General features: G+C 35.2%; 1 protein-coding gene across 2 annotated transcripts in view; it reads left to right on the top strand.

Moving 5' to 3' along the window:
- Positions 1-14164, top strand: part of LOC114665246 (mucin-5AC) — a 47317-nt gene extending 33153 nt beyond the window's left edge. For both annotated transcript variants that reach the window (XM_028819697.2, XM_051919103.1), the window contains exons 4-9: positions 468-589; positions 1003-1101; positions 1728-1890; positions 2494-2552; positions 10456-10551; positions 13565-14164. In XM_028819697.2, the coding sequence (XP_028675530.1) occupies positions 468-589; positions 1003-1101; positions 1728-1890; positions 2494-2552; positions 10456-10551; positions 13565-13831 (806 nt within the window). In that variant the 3' untranslated portion in view covers positions 13832-14164. The remainder of the gene's footprint in view (positions 1-467; positions 590-1002; positions 1102-1727; positions 1891-2493; positions 2553-10455; positions 10552-13564) is intronic.
- Positions 14165-21016: the final 6852 nt, after the last annotated feature.

The following is a 21016-nucleotide window of genomic DNA, read 5'->3' as shown; positions in this document are numbered from 1 at the left end:
AAATAACAAGAACATCCATCCATCCATAGTTTCAAAGGACAGATACCTGAAAATGGATTTCAAAATTTAAAATTGGTCTTTTTGCTGTTTTGCACTGTATTGAAAATAACTGTGACACCAACTATGAGCATACTGAAGTTAATGTAACATTTCAGTCTCATTTAATCCAATTTAAAGTCATGAAGGACTAGCGCCTAAACTGGTGGAAAGCAGAAATCAATCATGAACAGGGTGCTGGTCCAGTGTAAGACCCATTCATGCATACATTCACACAAGAACAGTTTAGAGTTGCCAAATGAACAAACCCGCATGTCCTTTGGGAAAGAAAATCCATCCAAAAATTGGGTGAACATGCAAACTCCAGCATGAGATCTGAACCCAAGACACTTGATCCATCACTGGGCATCTTTCCTGTTCCTGCAAAAAGTTTAATATGTTTCATTTTAAAGAAGAATTTTCCCTTTCAGGTACAAGTATGGCCACTACTGCAAAAGTAAATTCCACATTAATGATGGATAACTATACATCAAGCAATACCACAAGTGCTATACCACCCACACCTGAAACAACGACAATCCCTCCAGGGCTGGTGAGTTTCCTGGGCTCTCTCCATAATTTTGGTTTGGTTCTCTGTTGTTTAACTGGAACACACTCTAGTCCTGACTAAGCAAACTCAAATACTGAATAAATAAATAGCTGCAGTTTATTATTGATGTGTAACTCTCAGTTCAAACCAAGACAATGACCTTAGGATCAGCAGACAGATATATAATAATTTCAAATATTTGTTGTGATTAATGAACACCCTTTTTAGAAATCAATTAAAATAGATGCAAGCATAAAAAAATAAATGTATTTTGTTTCCATAAACAAAACGTGCATCAAATAATTTGACTTTTTTCAGTGTATACTTATTGCACATATTCATATATATCATTTTTGCTGTGTTTTAAAATTTATTTTCAACTGTCAGTGTTGTTGCCTGCTGTTTTGCTTTTCCAGATAGCATGCCGGACATTTAACTGCACGGGATATAACTGCTTTGTTAACTTTACTACTCTTGCCGGTACTCTGTGCCCCACTAACAACTCATACTGTGAGGTAAATACTTACTTTAGATTTATTTCTTTTGTTTTTGCTTTAAGCATATTAGAAATCAGCTGTTGATATATTCCGTTGTGAAATAATCTACTCAAATGTTAGCTTGTTAGAAAACAGAAAGAGGTTTGCCATATGTGTTTGAAATCCATTGTTGAATATGTAGCTTTGTTTTCTCTAATTAAAAATAGGACTGGTCCTTCTGTAGCTGTTATAACATAAAGGTTCAACTGAACCTATTAGTTTATGAACAAAAAAATTATGAAAACATCTTAAAATCTGCCAGCAGAAGATAAAGGCCTTATGTGTGGGATATTAGAGGATGTCATAAAATTAGGAACTGTTTCTGGTTAATGTTGTTCTTGATGACCTGCATAAAGGCTATAGTGGTGACTAGATTACATTTCAATAGATCCTTGCTAATTGCCTTGTATTTTCAATGTTTGTAATTCATTTCAGTATGGCAGCTAAAAGTATACATTTTATTGGTACCTCAATAGTTTTTTTTTAGTTGACAACCAAGTCATCCTTTTTATCGAACCACTTATCTTTGACAATTTAAATAAAATTTGCTTCTATTCCATATTTATATAATACTCAAAATACATTACAGTTAAATTTATTTCCAGTTTATTCGGCAGAACAATGCTAGCTACACAGCAGGCTGTAGCAAGACTTGTGCTGGGACAACCAACATCTGCAGGAACTCTTCACAGAATGCTTGTACTATGGAGTGTTGTGCCACAACCCGCTGTCTATTTCTGAATGGAACCACCCAGGAGTCACCTGCTTGTAATTCATTTTTAATATGCCTAAATATTTCAAATTAACACCAAATGAGTCTGACTGTACAGAGTATTGAATGTCAGGGAACAGTCAAAGCTTGTAAAAGTTTGAAAATAGAAATACTACTGTTACAAACACTTCCACTAAGCAAACATTTGAAATTTTCTATAGTCATGCAAGATTTCAGACATTATGTGTAATGCAACTTAAAGTTGCATGGAAGGCGAAAAACTAAAACACTAAACTAAACTAAAATGTAAAATAAGCAAGTCCCAATATTTGGTGAATATTATGTTCGCTTTCCAGTTTGTAGCTTGTTTTGGATGACAGATTAATAATTTCTGTCTCATTATGTGTTTTGCTTTAAATGATACTTTCAGAGTGTTTTGGATTAAATGATTTGAACTATCACTTACTCTATCAAAAGTACCAACTAGGGTTCTCTGCTCATTATATGTTGTCATTGAAATGTTGAGCATATCTGTGTACAACAGTACATTACTGCTCTCTTTGAGAAAAAATGTAAATCAATCATATCCATGTTATTGGTTTTCTAAAAACTGTATACTTGTTCACTTATGATATATTTCTAAATCTTTTGTTTCCAAGTGACAACAGTAGCCACTCAAACCACAACTACCATTAAGCCAACCACCATTGCAACAAATGTGAGTAGTTAATTATTTTCTTTAAATTACAGCATTATCCAGGTTATAAACATTATTTTCTCAATCTCCCTGAATCCAATCCAGGGTTGCAGCAGGACAATAGCATCAATGATAGAGCAAGACACCAGCTCATGTGCAAGATTTTTGTTTTTCAATTTGTTTAGGAAGGCAACATAAAAAAGATGCAATGGACTGATGATGCCCTGCTAGAGTTAGCTCCTGTCCATTGCTGTCAACATAAGCTCAATGGCCTCTCCTGCCCTGTGTTAAAGAGATACACTTTGGTTCAGCATGATTTTTAATTTTATAATGTATGTTTACAATAACTGCACAATAAATGTTTATTTTTTTATAAATATGTCTTGAAATTAACATGTTTCAAACTTCTGTCAAGTTAAATTAGAAATATTTACTCAATAATAATTCTTCCATTTTTAACATTGTCTTTATTTTTCCTGGTATACTTATCTCTGGGAATAATAGATAGATAGATAGATAGATAGATAGATAGATAGATAGATAGATAGATAGATAGATAGATAGATAGATAGATAGATAGATAGATAGATAGATAGATAGATAGATAGATAATTTATTAATCCCAATGGGAAATTCACATTCTTCAGCAGCAGCATACTGATACAATAAATAATATTAAATTAAAGAATGATAATAATACAGGTGAAAAAACAGACAATAACTATGTAGATAGATAGATAGATAGATAGATAGATAGATAGATAGATAGATAGATAGATAGATAGATAGATAGATAGATAGATAGATAGATAGATAGATAGATAGATATAATGTTAAATATTAACGTTTACCCCCCCAATAGCAAACCACTATTAGAAGGTGAAAGGTTAGAACTGGTAATTTAGGGGGAAGGTACTCCAAAATATAGGAAGGAGTAAGAATATGTATATACATTTAATAGTATTTTAACATCAATTCTAAAGAATACGGTTGACCAATGTAATGGTGCTAAAATGGGTGAGATAGATAGATAGATAGATAGATAGATAGATAGATAGATAGATAGATAGATAGATAGATAGATAGATAGATAGATAGATAGATAGATAGATAGATAGATAGATAGATAGATAGATAGATAGATAGATAGATAGATACTTAATTAATCCCAAGGGAAAATTCACATACTCCAGCAGCAGCATACTGATAAGGAAACAATATTAAATTAAAGAGTGATTAAAAAAAAATGCAGGTAAAAACAGACAATAACTTTGAATAATGTTAACGTTTACCCCCCGGGTGGAATTGAAGAGTCACATAGTTTGGGGGAGGAACGATCTCCTCAATCTGTCAGTGGAGCAGGACAGTGACAGCAGTCTGTTGCTGAAGCTGCTCTTCTGTCTGGAGATGATACTGTTTAGTAGATGCAGTGGATTCTCCATGATTGACAGGAGCCTGCTCAGTGCCCGTCGCTCTGCCACAGATGGCAAACTGTCCAGCTCCATGCCTACAATAGAGCCTGCCTTCCTCACCAGTTTGTCTAGGCGTGAGGCGTCCTTCTTCTTTATGCTGCCTCCCCAGCACACCACCACGTAGAAGAGGGCGCTCGCCACAACTGTCTGATAGAACATCTGCAGCATCTTATTGCAGATGTTGAAGGACACCAGTCTTCTAAGGAAGTAAAGCCGGCTCTGTCCTCTCTTGCACAGAGCATCAGTATTGGCAGTCCAGTCCAATTTATCATCCAGCTGCACTCCCAGGTATTTGTAGGTCTGTACCCTCTGCACACAGTCACCTCTGATGATCACGGGGTCCATGAGGGGCCTGGGTCTCCTAAAATCCACCACCAGCTCCTTGGTTTTGCTGGTGTTCATATGTAGGTGGTTTGAGTTGCACCATTTAACAAAGTCCTTGATGAGGTCCCTATACTCCTCCTCCTGCCCACTCCTGATGCAGCCCATGACAGCAGTGTCGTCAGCGAACTTTTGCACGTGGCAGGACTCCGAGTTGTATTGGAAGTCTGATGTATAGGCCTATAGGCTGAACAGGACCGGAGAAAGTACAGTCCCCTGTGGCGCTCCTGTGTTGCTGACCACAATGTCAGACCTGCAGTTCCTGAGACGCACATACTGAGGTCTGTCTGTAAGATAGTCCATAATCCATGCCACCAGGTATGAATCTACTCCCATCTCTGTCAGATGTGTTCAAATTTTCTTTTTCTGGTTGAGATTCTTGCTGAGATTCTCTTGAGATTCTTACTTAGGTAGTCTTGTTAGGAGTTCATTACAGTAATCTAGTCAAATGAAAACAAAAGTGTGAGTTAATTTCTCACCATCTTGCAATGTCATTTAAGGTCTAGCTTTTTCAATGTTTCTTAAATGAAAAAATACAGCCCTAGTAATATGGTTAATGTGCAATTTGAACTTTAGGTCAGAGTCCATGGCTATGCCTAAATTGTTTACTAAGACCTCCGTTTTTATTTAGTTTGTGGAAATTACTACTACCATTCAGAAATAAAAGTAAGTCATTGGACCAGAGGGCCCAAACCTTCAGGGTTAGCTGGTGCTATAGATAAGTAAAGCCATGTGTCAGCAGCATAACACTTGTTCACCTTATAATCTGGCCTAACAAGAGAGCATGTCAATTGAAAATAACAGAGTTCCCTGAAAAGGTCCTTGCGGTACACCATATACAATATTATGGATCCCGAACTACAATCACCACAACTAACAAATATTTTCCTTCCTTTTAAATGAGACTGAAACCAATTTAAGACCCATTCATTGTTTGAAGTGATTTATGAGAACACTGTGGTCTGTTGTGACATCTGGTAATGTCAGTAGACATTTAAGCTGACAGGCATTGATTTACAGTATGTTTGGGTGTCTCTGTAAAAGGCAAAGAATGAAAAAAATAGAAAGGGGAGTTAAAGACACAATGTTTCAACTATATACTATTTGTCAAGTGTTTCATTTAGACTTTCAGCTTAAACGTTTGCATTACAAATTCACCTATTTATTATGTACATAAAGACTTTTCAAGGAAATATTTTATTGTCCTGAAGATTCTTAAATAGTATCCTTCCAATTATCCCATGTATTGGTGAGAAGAACCCCAAACAAAATCAGAGACTTGTGCATTGCTTTTTTCATTCCAACAGATGGAACACTACAAAAATTTGTAGCAATGAATTTTATTCCAAAAAAGTTACATTTACTTATTTGGCTGACTCCTTTATCCAAGGTGACTTACAACATTCAGATACAATTGGTTACATTTCTTCTTGTTTTCCAATTGGAGCAAAGGCAGGTGAAATGACTTGCTCGTGGTCACACAGTGTCAACAGTGGGATTTGAACTCACAACCTCAGAGTTTGAGGTCCAAAGCCTTAAACATTACACCACACTGACTGCACTTCTGCCACCAATCAGACACAAAATGTTTGTGAGGCACCATCTGTTGAAGTTACAAATGTAATATGTGAATTTCCCCTTGGGATTAATAAAGTATCTATCTATCTATCTATCTATCTATCTATCTATCTATCTATCTATCTATCTATCTATCTATCTATCTATCTATCTATCTATCTATCTATCTATCTAATGCATTCTATTTCATTATATTACAAAATACATTCGAATTGATGGTGCACTGCAAACGTTAATGCTTAGGTCTACATTGATCACTTAGATTTCAACCAATCCAAGATGGGTGGCACAGTTAGCTCCATTGTAATTAGTTGGGCACTTTATAATAAAAATGTAAATGGAGTTAAGATACTTCTTACTAAAATGGTTTGGCACCACCAGAATTTCTAGCTGTCCCCCTTCATTAAAATATACGAAATTTAATTTCTGGCACAAACAAAATATCAAAACCATTAGAGACTTGTAATATATATAGAAAACAATGTAATGCAATTAAATAAGCACTGGGAGGCATGCAAGTATCATTACCTGCAAGCTAGAGATTTTGTGTTTTCTAATACACCTAAAAGACCCCCTTTAATGACCAAAGTTGTTCTTACTAAACAGATCTACAAATGAAGGAATATACTTCATATGATTTCAAAATCTACTAAACAGATTGCCCTTAGAATCCTGAAAACAGAATATATCTCTCTTATTATTATTATTCAATATGTGCTAGACGTATAAAACAGATCTTCCAAATATACAGTACTGTGTAAAAGTTTTAGGCAGGTGTGAAAAAATGCTGTAAACAAAGAATGCTTTCAGAAATATAAATAATGATTGTTTATTGTTATCAATTTACAGAATGCAAAGTGAGCAAACAAAAGAAAAATCTAAATCAAATCAACATTTGGTGTTACTACCTTTTGCCTTCAAACCAGCATCAATTCTTATAGGCACACTTGCACAAAGTCAAGGATTTTGTAGGATTCTAGTCAGATGTATGATCAACCAATTATACCAAACAGGTGCTAGTGATCATCAATGTCACACGTAGGTTGAAACACAGTCATTAACTGAAACAGAAACAGCTGTGTAGGAGGCTTAAAACTGGGTGAGGAACAGCCAAACTCTGCTACCAAGGTGAGGTTGTGGAAGACAGTTTCATGTCATGGCAAGATTGAGCACAGCAACAAGACACAAGGTAGTTATACTGCATCAGCAAGGTCTCTCCCAGACAAAGATTTCAAAGCAGACTGGGGTTTCAAGATGTGCTGTTCAAGCTCTTTTGAAGAAGCACAAAGAAACGGGCAACATTGAGGATCGTAGACGCAGTGGTCGGCCAAGGAAACTTAGTGCAGCAGATGAAAGACACATCAAGCTTATCACCCTTCGAAATCGGAAGATGTCCAGCAGTGCCATCAGCTCAGAACTGGCAGAAACCAGTGGGACCCAGGTACACCCATCTACTGTCCGGAGAAGTCTGGCCAGAAGTGGTCTTCATGGAAGAGTTGCAGCCAAAAATTCATACCTCCGACATGGAAACTGGGCCAAGCGACTCAAGTATGCACGAAAACATAGGAACTGAGGTGCAGAAAAATGGCAGCAGGTGCTCTGGACTGATGAGTCAAAATTTGAAATACTGTATTTGGCTGTAGCAGAAGGCAGTTTGTTCATCGAAGGGCTGGAGAGCGGTACAATAATGAGTGTCTGCAGGCAACAGTGAAGCATGGTGGAGGTTCCTTGAACGTTTGGGGCTGCATTTCTGCAAATGGAGTTGGAGATTTGGTCAGGATTAATGGTGTTCTCAATGCTGAGATACAGGCAGATACTTATCCATCATGCACTACCATCAGGGAGGCGTATGATTGGCCCCAAATTTATTCTGCAGCAGGACAATGACCCCAAACATACAGCCAAAGTCATTAAGAACTATCTTCAGCGTAAAGAAGAACAAGAAGTCCTGGAAGTGATGGTATGGCCCCCACAGAGCCCTGAACTCAACATCATCTCGTGTGTCTGGGATTACATGAAGAGACGGAAGGATGTGAGGAAGCCTACATCCACAGAAGATCTGTGGTTAGTTCTCCAAGATGTCTGGAACAACCTACCAGCTGAGTTCCTTCAAAAACTGTGCGCAAGTGTACCTAGAAGAATTGATGCTGTTTTGAAGGCAAAGGGTGGTCACAACAAATATTGATTTGATTTAGATTTCTCTTTTGTTCATTCACTGCATTTTGTTGCTTGATGAATATAAATGATTAACATTTCCACTTTTGAAAGCATTCTTTGTTTACAGCATTTTTTCACACCTGCCTCAAACTTTTGCACAGTACTGTATATTTTTTTAATTTAAAATTCATTCAGTGCAGTCCCCTTGTTTTTGTTTTTTTTTTCAGTTTACTTATACTAACGACCTATTACAAGCTACCGAATGCCTTCAAAAAGTGCAAAGTCACTATTACGCTGCCTCTTTCAACACATGATACCTGCAAATCAATGAGGTCCCAGTACAACCAAGAACTTCCTCCTTAATTTTCTGAAGATATTTATGGTGTGGGCAGCTGTGTCAGGGGCAGCAAAACAGTGCTGTCTGAGAGTTCCTCACTCTGTTTTGTTGTGATAGCTAACTTAAATTCATTCTTTAAATTCTTTAATACCCTTTGCCCATAAATCACTCAATTCTCCTTCTTAGGTACAACTTAATTTATGTTCACTCATATTCAGAACTCAGCAGCTCCTTGCACACTTGGCATCAACGTCAACTGCAGTAGTGTTATGAAAGACTAGAGTCAATGCTGAAAAGTGTCAGAAAGCTACCTAATGAAAATTACTTTGGAACTGTTAGGGAAAAAAATCCCAACCTCCACTTCAGCACTTATATTACATTTATTCATTTGGCCAGCACTTTTATACAAAGTGACTTACAACATTTTAGATAGTGAAAATTCAAGCAAAATGACACCTTTTATTGGCTAACTAAAAAGATTACAATGTGCAAGCTTTTGAGCCAACTCAGGCCCCTTCTTCACGCAAAATGTAATCATCTTGACATCTTGCCTGAAGAAGGGGCCTGAGTTGCCTCGAAAGCTTGCATATTGTAATCTTTTTAGTTAGGCAATAAAAGGTGTCATTTAGCTTGACTTTTCACTACATTCATAATGGCTAACACGGTACAACACCCTAGTACTAAAAACATTTGAGATACAATTGGTTATGTTTCGTTTGTTTTTCCAATTGCAGCACAGGCAGGTGAACTGACTTGCTCAGGGTCACACAGTATCAGTGGGGGGGATTTGAATCCACAACCTCATGGTCTGAAGTCCAAAACGTTAACCACTGTGCCACACTGCCTGCCTTTTAATAAAAAGGTTCTTCAGATTCTAGCACTATATAGGAAATTTATTTAACTAAGATGTCTTTGGAGCACACCATGCACCTTGTATTGTAATCACGGGTGTGCTGACAGTCCTATGCCAGACAAAGGCTTTAGAGTTATGAATATATAAGATAATATTTAGCATTTGGTTGATAACATGTTAATCTAATACAAATGTGTCCATATATGGAATATTAGGTTATACTGTATTAGCTTACATAGAGAGATACATAATACTACATTCTAAGCCCAGGACTGTATACTAGAATAAGGTCATCCTTCTAAGAGAAGTTAGGCAAACGGCAATATAACTGAAAAGCTTAATAGTTTAAAAATGTTTCAAACAGGTTTTCTATTATATTATCAAAAGTGCAGAAACATTTAGTAAAATCCTTTACTTTCACAAATTAAAATTGCACACTTCACACACCTAAGTTTGACCATCTAAATGTTTCTCATGACCAGATGTTACCAGTGAGAGGTACCACCAAACATTATTCTCCCTTGGCCATATGTTTTGACTTTACGCTCGCCTTGCAATTTGTTTTAGCTATGCTTTTGGAGACTCTAACTGCCATTTTCTGAACCTTCCCGGACACTTACCCTAATGTACTGACCTCTGTTGCACTGCAAGCTAGTCATCTAATCTAATATTTCACCCTCTACCTTGCAAATGGTATGATAAGCTTTATACAATATAAACGGGGAAAAAAATTAAATTTACTTAACAAAAGTTTTGTGCAACTGCTCCAAAAAATGTAGAATTCTTTCTTTTTCAACCTTGACAGTTATGTCAAGAAGAATTTAGGCAAGAATATAGATCTTAGACCATTTCATTATGCAGCTTTCTAATATTTAATTTACTGGGGAAAAAAAGAGGGGAAGGTTTAATGTATGACAAGGGGAACAACAAGATATAAGTAAGCATTAATGATATTGTGTATTATTGTAATTCTTATCTCAAAAATACAAAAAGCCTGGAATAAAGGAGTTTGCAATCATGTCTGCAGTTGCTGATGTTTTTGCTGCTAGTAAAATATTTAATCTTTTTCTATATATTATATATTGTGCAATGTTGTATGCTGCTTCCTAAATGTTTTGTTTACTGATTGATTTATTTTACTCATAGGGAAAGATGTGTCACTTATTCACATGTACTGGAGAAACATGCTACAAAGGACAAACGAGTTCTCAATCTTGCGCAGTTGGGTATAACTACTGTGAAGTAAGTGCCTTAATACTTCAATAAACACCTTCTAGTTACGTGTTTATAAAGTTTAAGAGATAAGTCAAAGCTGGTAGGTGAGCACACTACATTGCAAACTTGACTAGTATTGCCTTCACAGAGCAGAGTTATATAGTAGAAATGAAGTGTAATGTTAAATTGGCAAGAATGAGTAAATGAGCACATAGGCTGCAGTTTACATATTGTGCAGTACTGTACTGAATTGTGTGACAGACTTTTTCATCAAGATTCTTTCCATGGTTACTTATCTGTTTCCAGAGTGGTCATATGAGGAAAATGTAATAAATACCTTTTTTATACGCAATGTTTTTCATCAAATAAGGCATAGGGAAATATTAAGGAACAGGGGTTGGTTTAGCAAATTACTAATATCCATTTGTTTTCTGCTGCCACTTTATTTCAGTCTGAATTATAGAAGAATTCTATATACATACATAGTCCTACATAAAGAAGTGACATTGAAAAAAAAAACAGTACCCTACTAAAGTGATTTCGAACACGAGAATTAACAAACCCTTATAAAGTAAGAAATTTTACATGTGTTGTACATCCAAGTTTAATTTGGAAATTTGGCTTTAACACTGAGTAGTAAGGGGGTTCAGTGGTTAGCGCGGCTGTGCCACAGCAGAATCTGGGTTCAAGTATTGACCCAGACACTGTAGGAGTGACATTCATATTTTCTCTTGATATTTGTTTTATTTTTCTTGCTTTCTGTAATCAGAGTACTGTACTACAATTGTCCCAAGGATTTGCATGTTAGGTTAATGCTAAATTGGCTCAGAATGAGTATTTTTCACTTTGTTTGATTTTCTAGGTTAGTTTTGTTTAGTGTTTTTTGTGCCACCTTGGTGAAAACATTGTTGTGCTGCATTGCACTTTCCTTTTGCTGTGCCACTAATGTGCATGTCTCAAATGATGCTATCTGTCATGCCTTGTTATTTTAGTGCAAAGGGACACAGTAACGTCTTGTCAGAACAATATTTATGAGCTAAAGGAAAGGCCCCTTGTTGAATGCAGCTATGTTGAAGGATTCCAAATTCAGGTTCTCCTGTATGTGATTCCTGTTTTTGCTTAAATACAACCATTTGCATTAATTTATTGACCTCAACTTGACTTTCAGTTGCTATTCTTATTTGTTTTCAAACCTTTGTGATCCAAGTAAATAATTAATATTAAATTATGAACATTTTATTGTCATTAGTGTAGATGCCCATGCTGGTCACATATGGCTGGTATGCCTTACAATGGACTACCATTCAGGGTTGTTAAATGATTTGCTTCCAGTGCTGCCCGAAATGAAAAATAAACTAGCAGTATCATTTATAATGATAGGTGATGTTAGCCAGTTCATTTCTAGTAACTTCTTGGAATTACTCAGAAGGGGAAACTTCAACACTGTATGGCTGTGGTACTGAAATACAAGAGTACTATTTAGCAAAAAGTCAATCAATAGTAAATCAGCTAAATGTTTCACAGCTTCAGAATCTTTTTTTGACTTAAAGTATTGTGGTCGCAATAGGTGGACTTGTTACCTTCTAGCACTTGAAACCCAGTGAAGAGCTGCACAGAGTTTGCAGGTTCCTCCAAGATGATGGTTATATCCTCCAGCCCAATGCTTTCTTCTGGTCTGACTGTTTGCACAGGATTGCCTCTTGTACGCATAACTTTGATGATAACATTTAGCTTACCAAAACACTACACAATGATAGTAGGTTTAGACAGTGAATTTACTGTTTATAGAAAAAACAACAATACTATGTATATCAAAATATATGCATTTATTGATGTAGATAGCAGGTGCTGCAGCTACAGTTGTAACTTACATTTCTCCATTTTTTCTGTTGAACTCCCTGTTGATGCATGAGGTATAGGTTTTTATTGGGGTTTTTTTTTCACTAAATGTACAAACTGCTATTCCAGATGAATAAAATTGTACTTCAAATTAGTCTAAATTGCTAGTATTTGCTGATTACCGAGCAGCCAGGCATAATAAAAATACTGCATGTATTCTTGTCATATTGTAATAACAAATATAATTACATAATAAGAAATAATGTGTGCAATACGAATAGTTTTCTTGCACACATATACTGTATATCAGATATCCCTCTAAATATCTGTATGAAGCATTCTATATATATATATGTATATATTTCTGTGTGTCTTTTGATGCTATTGTATTACTGTCACTATTTTGAGGAGACATGCAAGTAAGAGTTTCATTGTACTATATATGTTATGGCTAAAGCCAGAAATTGGATAAACCTAGCATTACCTGCGTAAAGCTTACATTATCCAAAGAGATTGCCCAGGTAAAGTTTGAAAGTCATACGTTATTCCAGCTTTACCCAGGCCTACTCGATAAATTATCCAATTTTCGGGCTTTACCTGTAACATACACACATAACCATACACTTGAACATGAACATAATTTACAGGGCAGCTTCCTGTGCACTTGTAGCAGTTACAAATTTATGTAGGCTAGATTATAAACTGAATAAAACAGATATTAATCAGCAGAAACCTTAAAGTATTTTGCCTTTTATAGATTCAATCAGTTTACATTTAAAACCATGAAAATGATATGCATGCATACTTCACTTCTTGATAAAAATTTTAATCTGCAAACTATGTTATATTTTTTCATAATTTTCAAGATCAATATTTTTCACAGTCATGTTTTCAATAAAAGACATTTTTGTTTTTACAATGCAATGAAATAGCACTTACATTCCTAAAGATAATAAAAAAAGCTAAAAAAAGTATACTATATGATTTAACTTGTCACCACTTACAAAATTTTAAATTATTACATGAATCTGAAAACCATAACTCTTTAGAGAAAGTGAAAGGTGCTACATTTCAATTTAGGTAGCTGGGCAACTGCTATTTTTATGATTGTTCAGTGAAGAGTAAAACTGGATTAATAGTTTATTGTTTCACCTTACCTAAGCCATAATGATGAAATGTGTTCTCTTTCTCATTCCATTAGTTGAAAAAGAAAGGTACTGGCACCAACACTATCTGGAGCGCTGCTTGCAGTAATTCATGTCAAAGTACAACAACTGGCTGCACATCTTCATCAACTGATTGCCTCCAAGAATGTTGTACCTCAGTTACAACAACCTCTTGTCTCAAACTGGATGGAACCGTAAATATTAAGAGTGGTGTGGATTCCATTAATATGATGTCACTACTTAAGATTTTATCATTTGCAATTGTGATTTTGGTTTTCAATAATTACTCACTATTCATTTAAACATTTTCCAATGTTATTTAAACAATGTCTCAATATTATAAAAGATGCACACCAAACACACCTAATAGAAAAGTGTAGTATATTTTTATATTATTTTAAAAAAGGTGTCTGCTTAATTTTCTTGATTTAAATGTTCTAAAAATCTGTAATATAAAGTATACACTGTAAATATGGGCTAGACTGACTTACATATATTTTCTAAACACAGGGCTGTATTTTAATTTTAATTAACTCTTGTATATTGTAAAAATACATAGAGGACTTGAGTTTGCATGATCAGGGTGTTTACAAAGGAACTTTCAAGTCAACTACAGACAGATTAACTGGAAGATACCATATAATGGCTGCATCAATATGTATATTACAGATGATATATAAAGAATAATTACACCAGGGTTTCGTTGGTTTTGTCATTCTAATTTCTCTTAGGAAACCATTAATGAAAATGATCATCACACTGGAATTATTTTAAGTTAAATTTAGCGGCTCGTAAATGATAGTTTTACACACTAAGTCAATTAAATTCTTCTCCATGTAGTTACCTAAGCTATGAATATTGTAAGGACAGAGCGTGGTGATTTCTAAAAGCCTTGCTTCTAGATTTGACTGTTCATGCAGAGTTATGTATTGTCACACCAACAATGTGAAGCACTTGATAGAGAAAGTAAGTGTTCTACAGTGAGACAGCATTTATGTATCTTAATTGTCTTAAGCTTTTGTACAAGTAGAAAATTTATATCAAAGAACATGACATGCAGGGCCGGATTTTCCTATAGGCTAACTAGGCTTCATCCTAGGGCCTCAAGATCAAGAGGGGCCTACATTCAAATTGTTAGCAAAATTAAAATTACACTATTCTAAAAACAGTGAACACTAAAACACTGAACCGAAAATAAGGAGAAATTCTACGCATATGACTAATAAACAAACATAAAAATGTATTGGTTAAGATCAATGCGTATTACGTATTTTATTATCTCTCATGTAATTTACAAACTTAAAAATGGAAGGTGAAAGGGCCTCACAAGTGGAATAGCCTAGGGCCTCTTTTCATATAAATCCGGCCCTGATGACATGCAGCTTAATTTAAAACATCTGCATTGTCCATCCATCCATCCATTTTCCAACCCGCTGAATCCAAACACAGGGTCACGGGGGTCTGCTGGAGCCAATCCCAGCGCACAAGGCAGGAACCAATCTTGGGCTGGGTGCTAACCCACCGCAGGACACACAGAAACACACCCACACACCAAGCACACACTAGGGCCAATTTAGAATCGCCAGTCCACCTAACCAGCATGTCTTTGGGAGGAAACCGGAGCACCCGGAGGAAACCCACGCAGACACGGGGAGAACATGCAAATTCCACATAGGGAGGACCCGGGAAGCGAACCCAGGTCCCCAGGTCTCCCAACTGCGAGGCAGCAGCGCTACCCACTGCACCACCGTGCCGCCCATCTGCATTGTGTTAGATAAATTACATAAAACTGACATGCAAATAGAGTTCAAGGTGTTTTACAAACCATGGAATGCACTTTCAAGTTTCTGCAGAATAGGATAGTATCTTAATTATATACCAAGAGAAAAACTTTCACTTTACATTTACCATTCTGCCATTTAATTATGATTATTTTCTTATCAGTGATAACTAATGTTTTTACTAAATAATCTGGATTTTATGTATAATGTTCAGACTGTATTCTTTTTTTGGAAACTGTATCACTATTCATTCAATATGTCACTCCTTACTGCAATATTTACTGCCTTGATCAAAACCTATACATTAAACTATGCTCTGAATATATTGTTGTAAGAACTATTATTTTTAAGTTTAAACTATTGAACACCATCTAATAAAAAGAAATGTATAATATGATTACAAACCACTGTAATGTGTTCACTTGAAATATGTTTAACTCAATGAAAGGTATCATGAAACAAGAAAACATGTTTACGTGTTCATTTACGATAAATGAATTCCCTAAGTGATAATTAGCAGGTCTTGTTGTACCAAGAGATCATTATAAAGCAGAAGTACATTAACTTTTGGTACAAAATTAGGATACTCTTTAATTACACAAACAATTTAAATTTTTAAAATAATATTTATGCCATTTAAATAAAGATAATTAATCCATTTGGAGTAGAAACCCATGGGCAGATGGTCAGTTGCTTTGAGAAACATCTCTATTTATTGTGTTCTGAAAAATATTTGTACCTGAAAGACCACTACATTGCTGCATAACTGTTATAATTTCTTCTTTGGCCTAAATAATAGTTACACTGTCCAGAGATGCAATAATTGCAGTCGTTTACTGTATTTACTTATCAGTCTGTCACAGTGCTGTGGAGGAATATTCACTGGACATCTTCACGTGAAACTCCTTTACCACACAGACCTTTGTAAATATTTGAGGAAAACTGTTTGTCTCACTTATGGGTTGTCTACCCATAGAATCGTTTTCCGGAACATTTAAAGATCATCCTGGTGCATCTTTTCCAAACAAGACGTAAGCACTCATTTTTCATTAGTGACCACTGTTTTTCACCTTCTAATTCTGCCATGGATTTAAATTTAGAACACTGTCCTTTGCCAAGACAAAAATAGCCTTTGGGAGTCTAGATATGTTTTAAGATTTCATTGTGTCTCCATGATAAATTTTATAATTTGCTCTTAGAGTTATTTTGCTAGGTAAGGCAATACTGAGAAGATCAACTACTGTCCAAAACTCCATTTGGACAACATAGCTTTAATGGTGATTTTGGTGTGCCTCAAAGAATAAGAAATGTCCTTGTAAACCTTTTTTGACTGACAGCCATCAAAATTTCCTGCAGTTTCTTTTGGGGTTCTGACAGTTTCCTTGATTAATACCAAAATAAGCTTGTGCAAGCTAGGTATGGTTATAATCTGAGTTATTCAAACAATAAATCATAATTGTTTACAATATTTAGTAGCTTGTGATCAAAATGGGATCAAACTTTCAAATTTAGAAAATAAAATCAATATAAGTATGAAAAAGAAAACACAAAACACGCATATCTTGCTGCCCTAACTGGGCATGTCTTCACACTGGAGTAACTTATTCACCTACATGGAGAGAGATGGTGACCAGGTCAACACTAGTAAAATACAACACAAAGTATTATATAACACACTGTATACAGAAAACCATACACACTCCCACACATAACCAACAACATTCATCTTTATTTTTTTTCTTCTTGAACATGTGTTTTTGCAATAAAAATTTGCAATCATTTATAATCAAGCAACATCTGAAAACATTTGCAAGAAGACAAAAATGTACAAAATTGCTTAGTTTTATTAAAAATCTAAACACAAAGGAGTGATAACACAGAAATAACACAATATATCAGATAAGCAACTACAATAATAAGCTTCTCTGAATCTACTTATATGGTTATTTAGTCGATGTCTAACAGGCAGATTAGCTTGCCCACATCTTTTCCTCAGAATACTGAAAAAGCTTTCTCTTTAGGGAGAGCCTATTGTTATAAAATAGAAACTTGGCTAGCGCTCCCTCTGATTGTCCCTGAAACCTCCAATCTTTCAAAATGTACACTGCTATCTGCACTCTTAAAGTGGCAATCCAACCCTTCCTCTCTCAGGAATCTTTCTCACACTCTCTTTCTTTCTGCTAATAGTCTCAGGCAGGCATTCTTTGAATGTTCTTTGTTAACTGCCACAGAGTATCTTAGGAGAATATTATGTTCAGGCTGCTTCTATCTATATACAGTATTTATTGGTTGTTTCCATTATGTTTTATTCATGTAGTCTTCCATTTTTTAGTACTTCTAATGGATATGTTAAAAAGTGATAATATACTATAATGGAAAGTCAATTAAGGTATGTTAAATTGTGGGCAAATGGCAAAGAAATTCAGTAAGACAACACTCCACTTAATACAGAAAAAATAATGGCTGGGGAATACAATTATTGAGAAAAAGCAAAGATAAAATATAATTGACTCAGGCTAATTGGTGTGCCGGAACCCAGTGTGTTTTACTGTAATATACTACATTGGAAATATACACAGATAATAATGGAAATTACAACATTGGAAATACGTTATCTGATTTTTACCAAATCTGGCAATTATAATGACAATTAGTGTCTTTATAAATGAAATATCTACAGTTCTGTGAAATGCAGGGGGGTACAATATTTTAGTTATTTTTCTGTTCTACGAGTGCAACAGAGTTAAATACACAACAGAAAACTACTTTAAATATTATGTAACATATTTTAACTTGAACTATATATGTGCTGATGGATGGACTTTACTCACAGGAAGTTACCATAAATATGCATTTAAAGGATGGATTCATTCTAGCTTTTCAATTAAAGTGGTAATGATGTTTTAAGGAATAATGATTATTCTCCTTTAGGTCATGGGAAAATATTTGTCTTGTGTTTCATATTTGTCAGCTTTTTAAACCCATTCAAAAGCAGTAAAGGATCACATTTTCTGTTGCATTGATTTTTTTCTTTTGCTTTCTTTTCATTGTCCTTATCACCTTTTAAATACTAGTTTATCTGATTAGGTTTCTAGTATTCTTTCATGTTTCAAGTACATTGGTATGTACAAGAATTATCTAAAATTAAGCATTTTGTATGTTTACTTTTTTGCTGTTATTTTCATCTTTAAATATTATTGTTTAGTATTTCAGTGAAAAATAAAAGTGAGTCCTTAAACATCTCAGTGAAAAAGTCATATACCTTATTTAAAGGAGTGCTTTAATATAAACCCACCACTTTACAGCTTCATTGCTAAAATGAAGAGGAACTGCAAAAACTACTTTTTTCTGATTTTGCACTGTAAATTTGAATATAAAGAAGCAGATTACGACATTTAATAAACTAAAGCTACTTATGCACTTGCTCATGTATAGTTTGCCAATGTAGCCAAGGCAACTTTTATTGTTTTTCAAGTCATTTACTGTAATGGAAGAGCTAACTAATCATACCTCTCTAGGGGAATAACAGCATCAGTCTGTGTTGCCTCGGCAATGATGCTTAGAGACAAATACACACCATTGGCAGGAACCTCTAGAGATCCAATGTCTTATGCACTCATTAGATGAATACTGCAGTTGTGCACCTGGAAAATAATTGTTTATCTCAGTTATATTAATCATGTTTATTTCATTTTCATAAAATGAACATCAAGAAAGACAGACAGACAGACAGACAGACAGACAGACAGACAGACAGACAGACAGACAGACAGATAGCTAGACAGACAGACAGACAGACAGACAGACAGACAGACAGACAGACAGACAGACAGACAGACAGACAGACAGACAGATAGATAGATAGATAGATAGATAGATAGATAGATAGATAGATAGATAGATAGATGTTTACTTTGTAAGTAGAGTACAATTAAATGATGATTATCCTTCTGTCCATTTTAAATCCTGTCATTTCCTAATCGAAATATTAAGGAGGATAAGCCTACTCTGGTAGTATCAGCAGCAAAAAAGGAGTTAATGTACATGGAATGCCAATCCATTACTGGACACACTCACTCTCAAACACAAAACAGCAGTTTTAAATCTCCAAGTAACATACAATTTTATCATGGAAGGGTTTTCAAGTGATCCAATCCTAAAACACAGATTCTTTTATTTCTTCATCCAGATTCTTTACATAAACCCACACATATGTCCTTCAGTCAAACTCTTGTTCTGTTATCCTGGCACTCACCTTGCCTGGAATAAGAGGCAGGCTGGCAGTCACAATGCACTTGCTACACGGTGTTACGGTTCCAAACGACACCCAAAGCAGACCACTACTATGTTTCACTTCTCCTATTGAGGACGTCTACTGTTTATTCAATTATGCCCCGTTGACAATAGATAGCAATACTATGTGCAAGAAAGAGAAGTAGGCAATACAGTTTTATTCAGTTATTATAGTCTTTAGCATACTTAAATAATCACAATATGTCTAAAGCAAAAGCAAAATAAAAGTAAATTAGTGAGGTAAACTCACCATATGCAGCATGGATATTTGAAGAGCTGTCCTAGATGATGATACTGGCTGACACACCCAATATGTGCGCCGTTCATTCTCTTAAGGTTACATTATTGCGTCACACACCTCTTGGTGTCTTCTTGGTGGCTGTGTTCTTTTTGGTTCTCCCTCTCTTCAATACGTTCACTTTAAGATGGTGACTTTTTAAAGCTTGTTAGGGCCAAAGTGAACACTCGTTGCTTCTCTCTGTCCAGAGTCATTTTGACAGATGTGGTGTGTTTGCACAAAGACAACCAGTGGTTTGAGAGCTTTATGTTTACGCATGCTGAGAGTCCAAAAAATTACCATTTTACCAGTTAAAGTTCTGACCTTTTCATCTTGCACAACTGCCCTTTTGACAGTGGTAAGTTTCATTTTACATAGTTTAGCCTTCTGTGTGCTGTGCCTACTAACATTTCCTCTTTCAGTGTTTAAAACTTGTTTCTTTTGAAAAGGTCTAAAGTTCAAGTGTAAAACAAAAACAAAATGTCTATAATACTTCTGAACTCTTTAAAGCAAAAGAATAAAATCTCATTACCCTACACATACCCTTGTTTCAGTGGGATACCTACATGTACATAGGGAGAACATTCATATTCTACACACAATACATCTGAAACTACAAACGAACAACAAAAAATACAGGTGTTGTAAAGTTGTAGGTATGTTAGTTGCAGTGCGTTGTTGTGTTTGAATTTTTTTTTGTTTCCAAATATAGTTTAAAGTAAAAAGCTCATTTTTATGGTTTGCATGTTTGGCATTAGCTAACTTTTTGTTTCTATAGATTTTTTTTTAAATTAAAACTGCTTTGAATGTGTACGTGGTCATATTATTGTACAAAACATTGTAAATTGTAAGATATTGCGCCCCAGCTGTCCATGAGACCAACTTCATCAAATCCTATATCTCATGAAGCCCGAAAAAGAGGTATAACTTACGAACATTTATGTTAGGTAGAACGCCCAGTTGGGGTTGGGTGGTCTTTTGGCCTCGGAACCCCTGCAGATTTTATTTTTTTCTCCAGCTTAACTGGAGTTTGCTTTGTTTTTTCTGTCCTCCTGGCCAGACCTTATCACTGAACTCATATATATGAATATATAAGGATGCTACTCTTTATCTTGGTATTTAACATTTTGTAATTT

Source organism: Erpetoichthys calabaricus, chromosome 14 (assembly GCF_900747795.2).
Source record: "Erpetoichthys calabaricus chromosome 14, fErpCal1.3, whole genome shotgun sequence".
NCBI lineage: Eukaryota > Metazoa > Chordata > Cladistia > Polypteriformes > Polypteridae > Erpetoichthys > Erpetoichthys calabaricus.
Note: the sequence above shows the minus strand (reverse complement) of the source record. Positions and strands in the feature narration are given on the sequence as shown.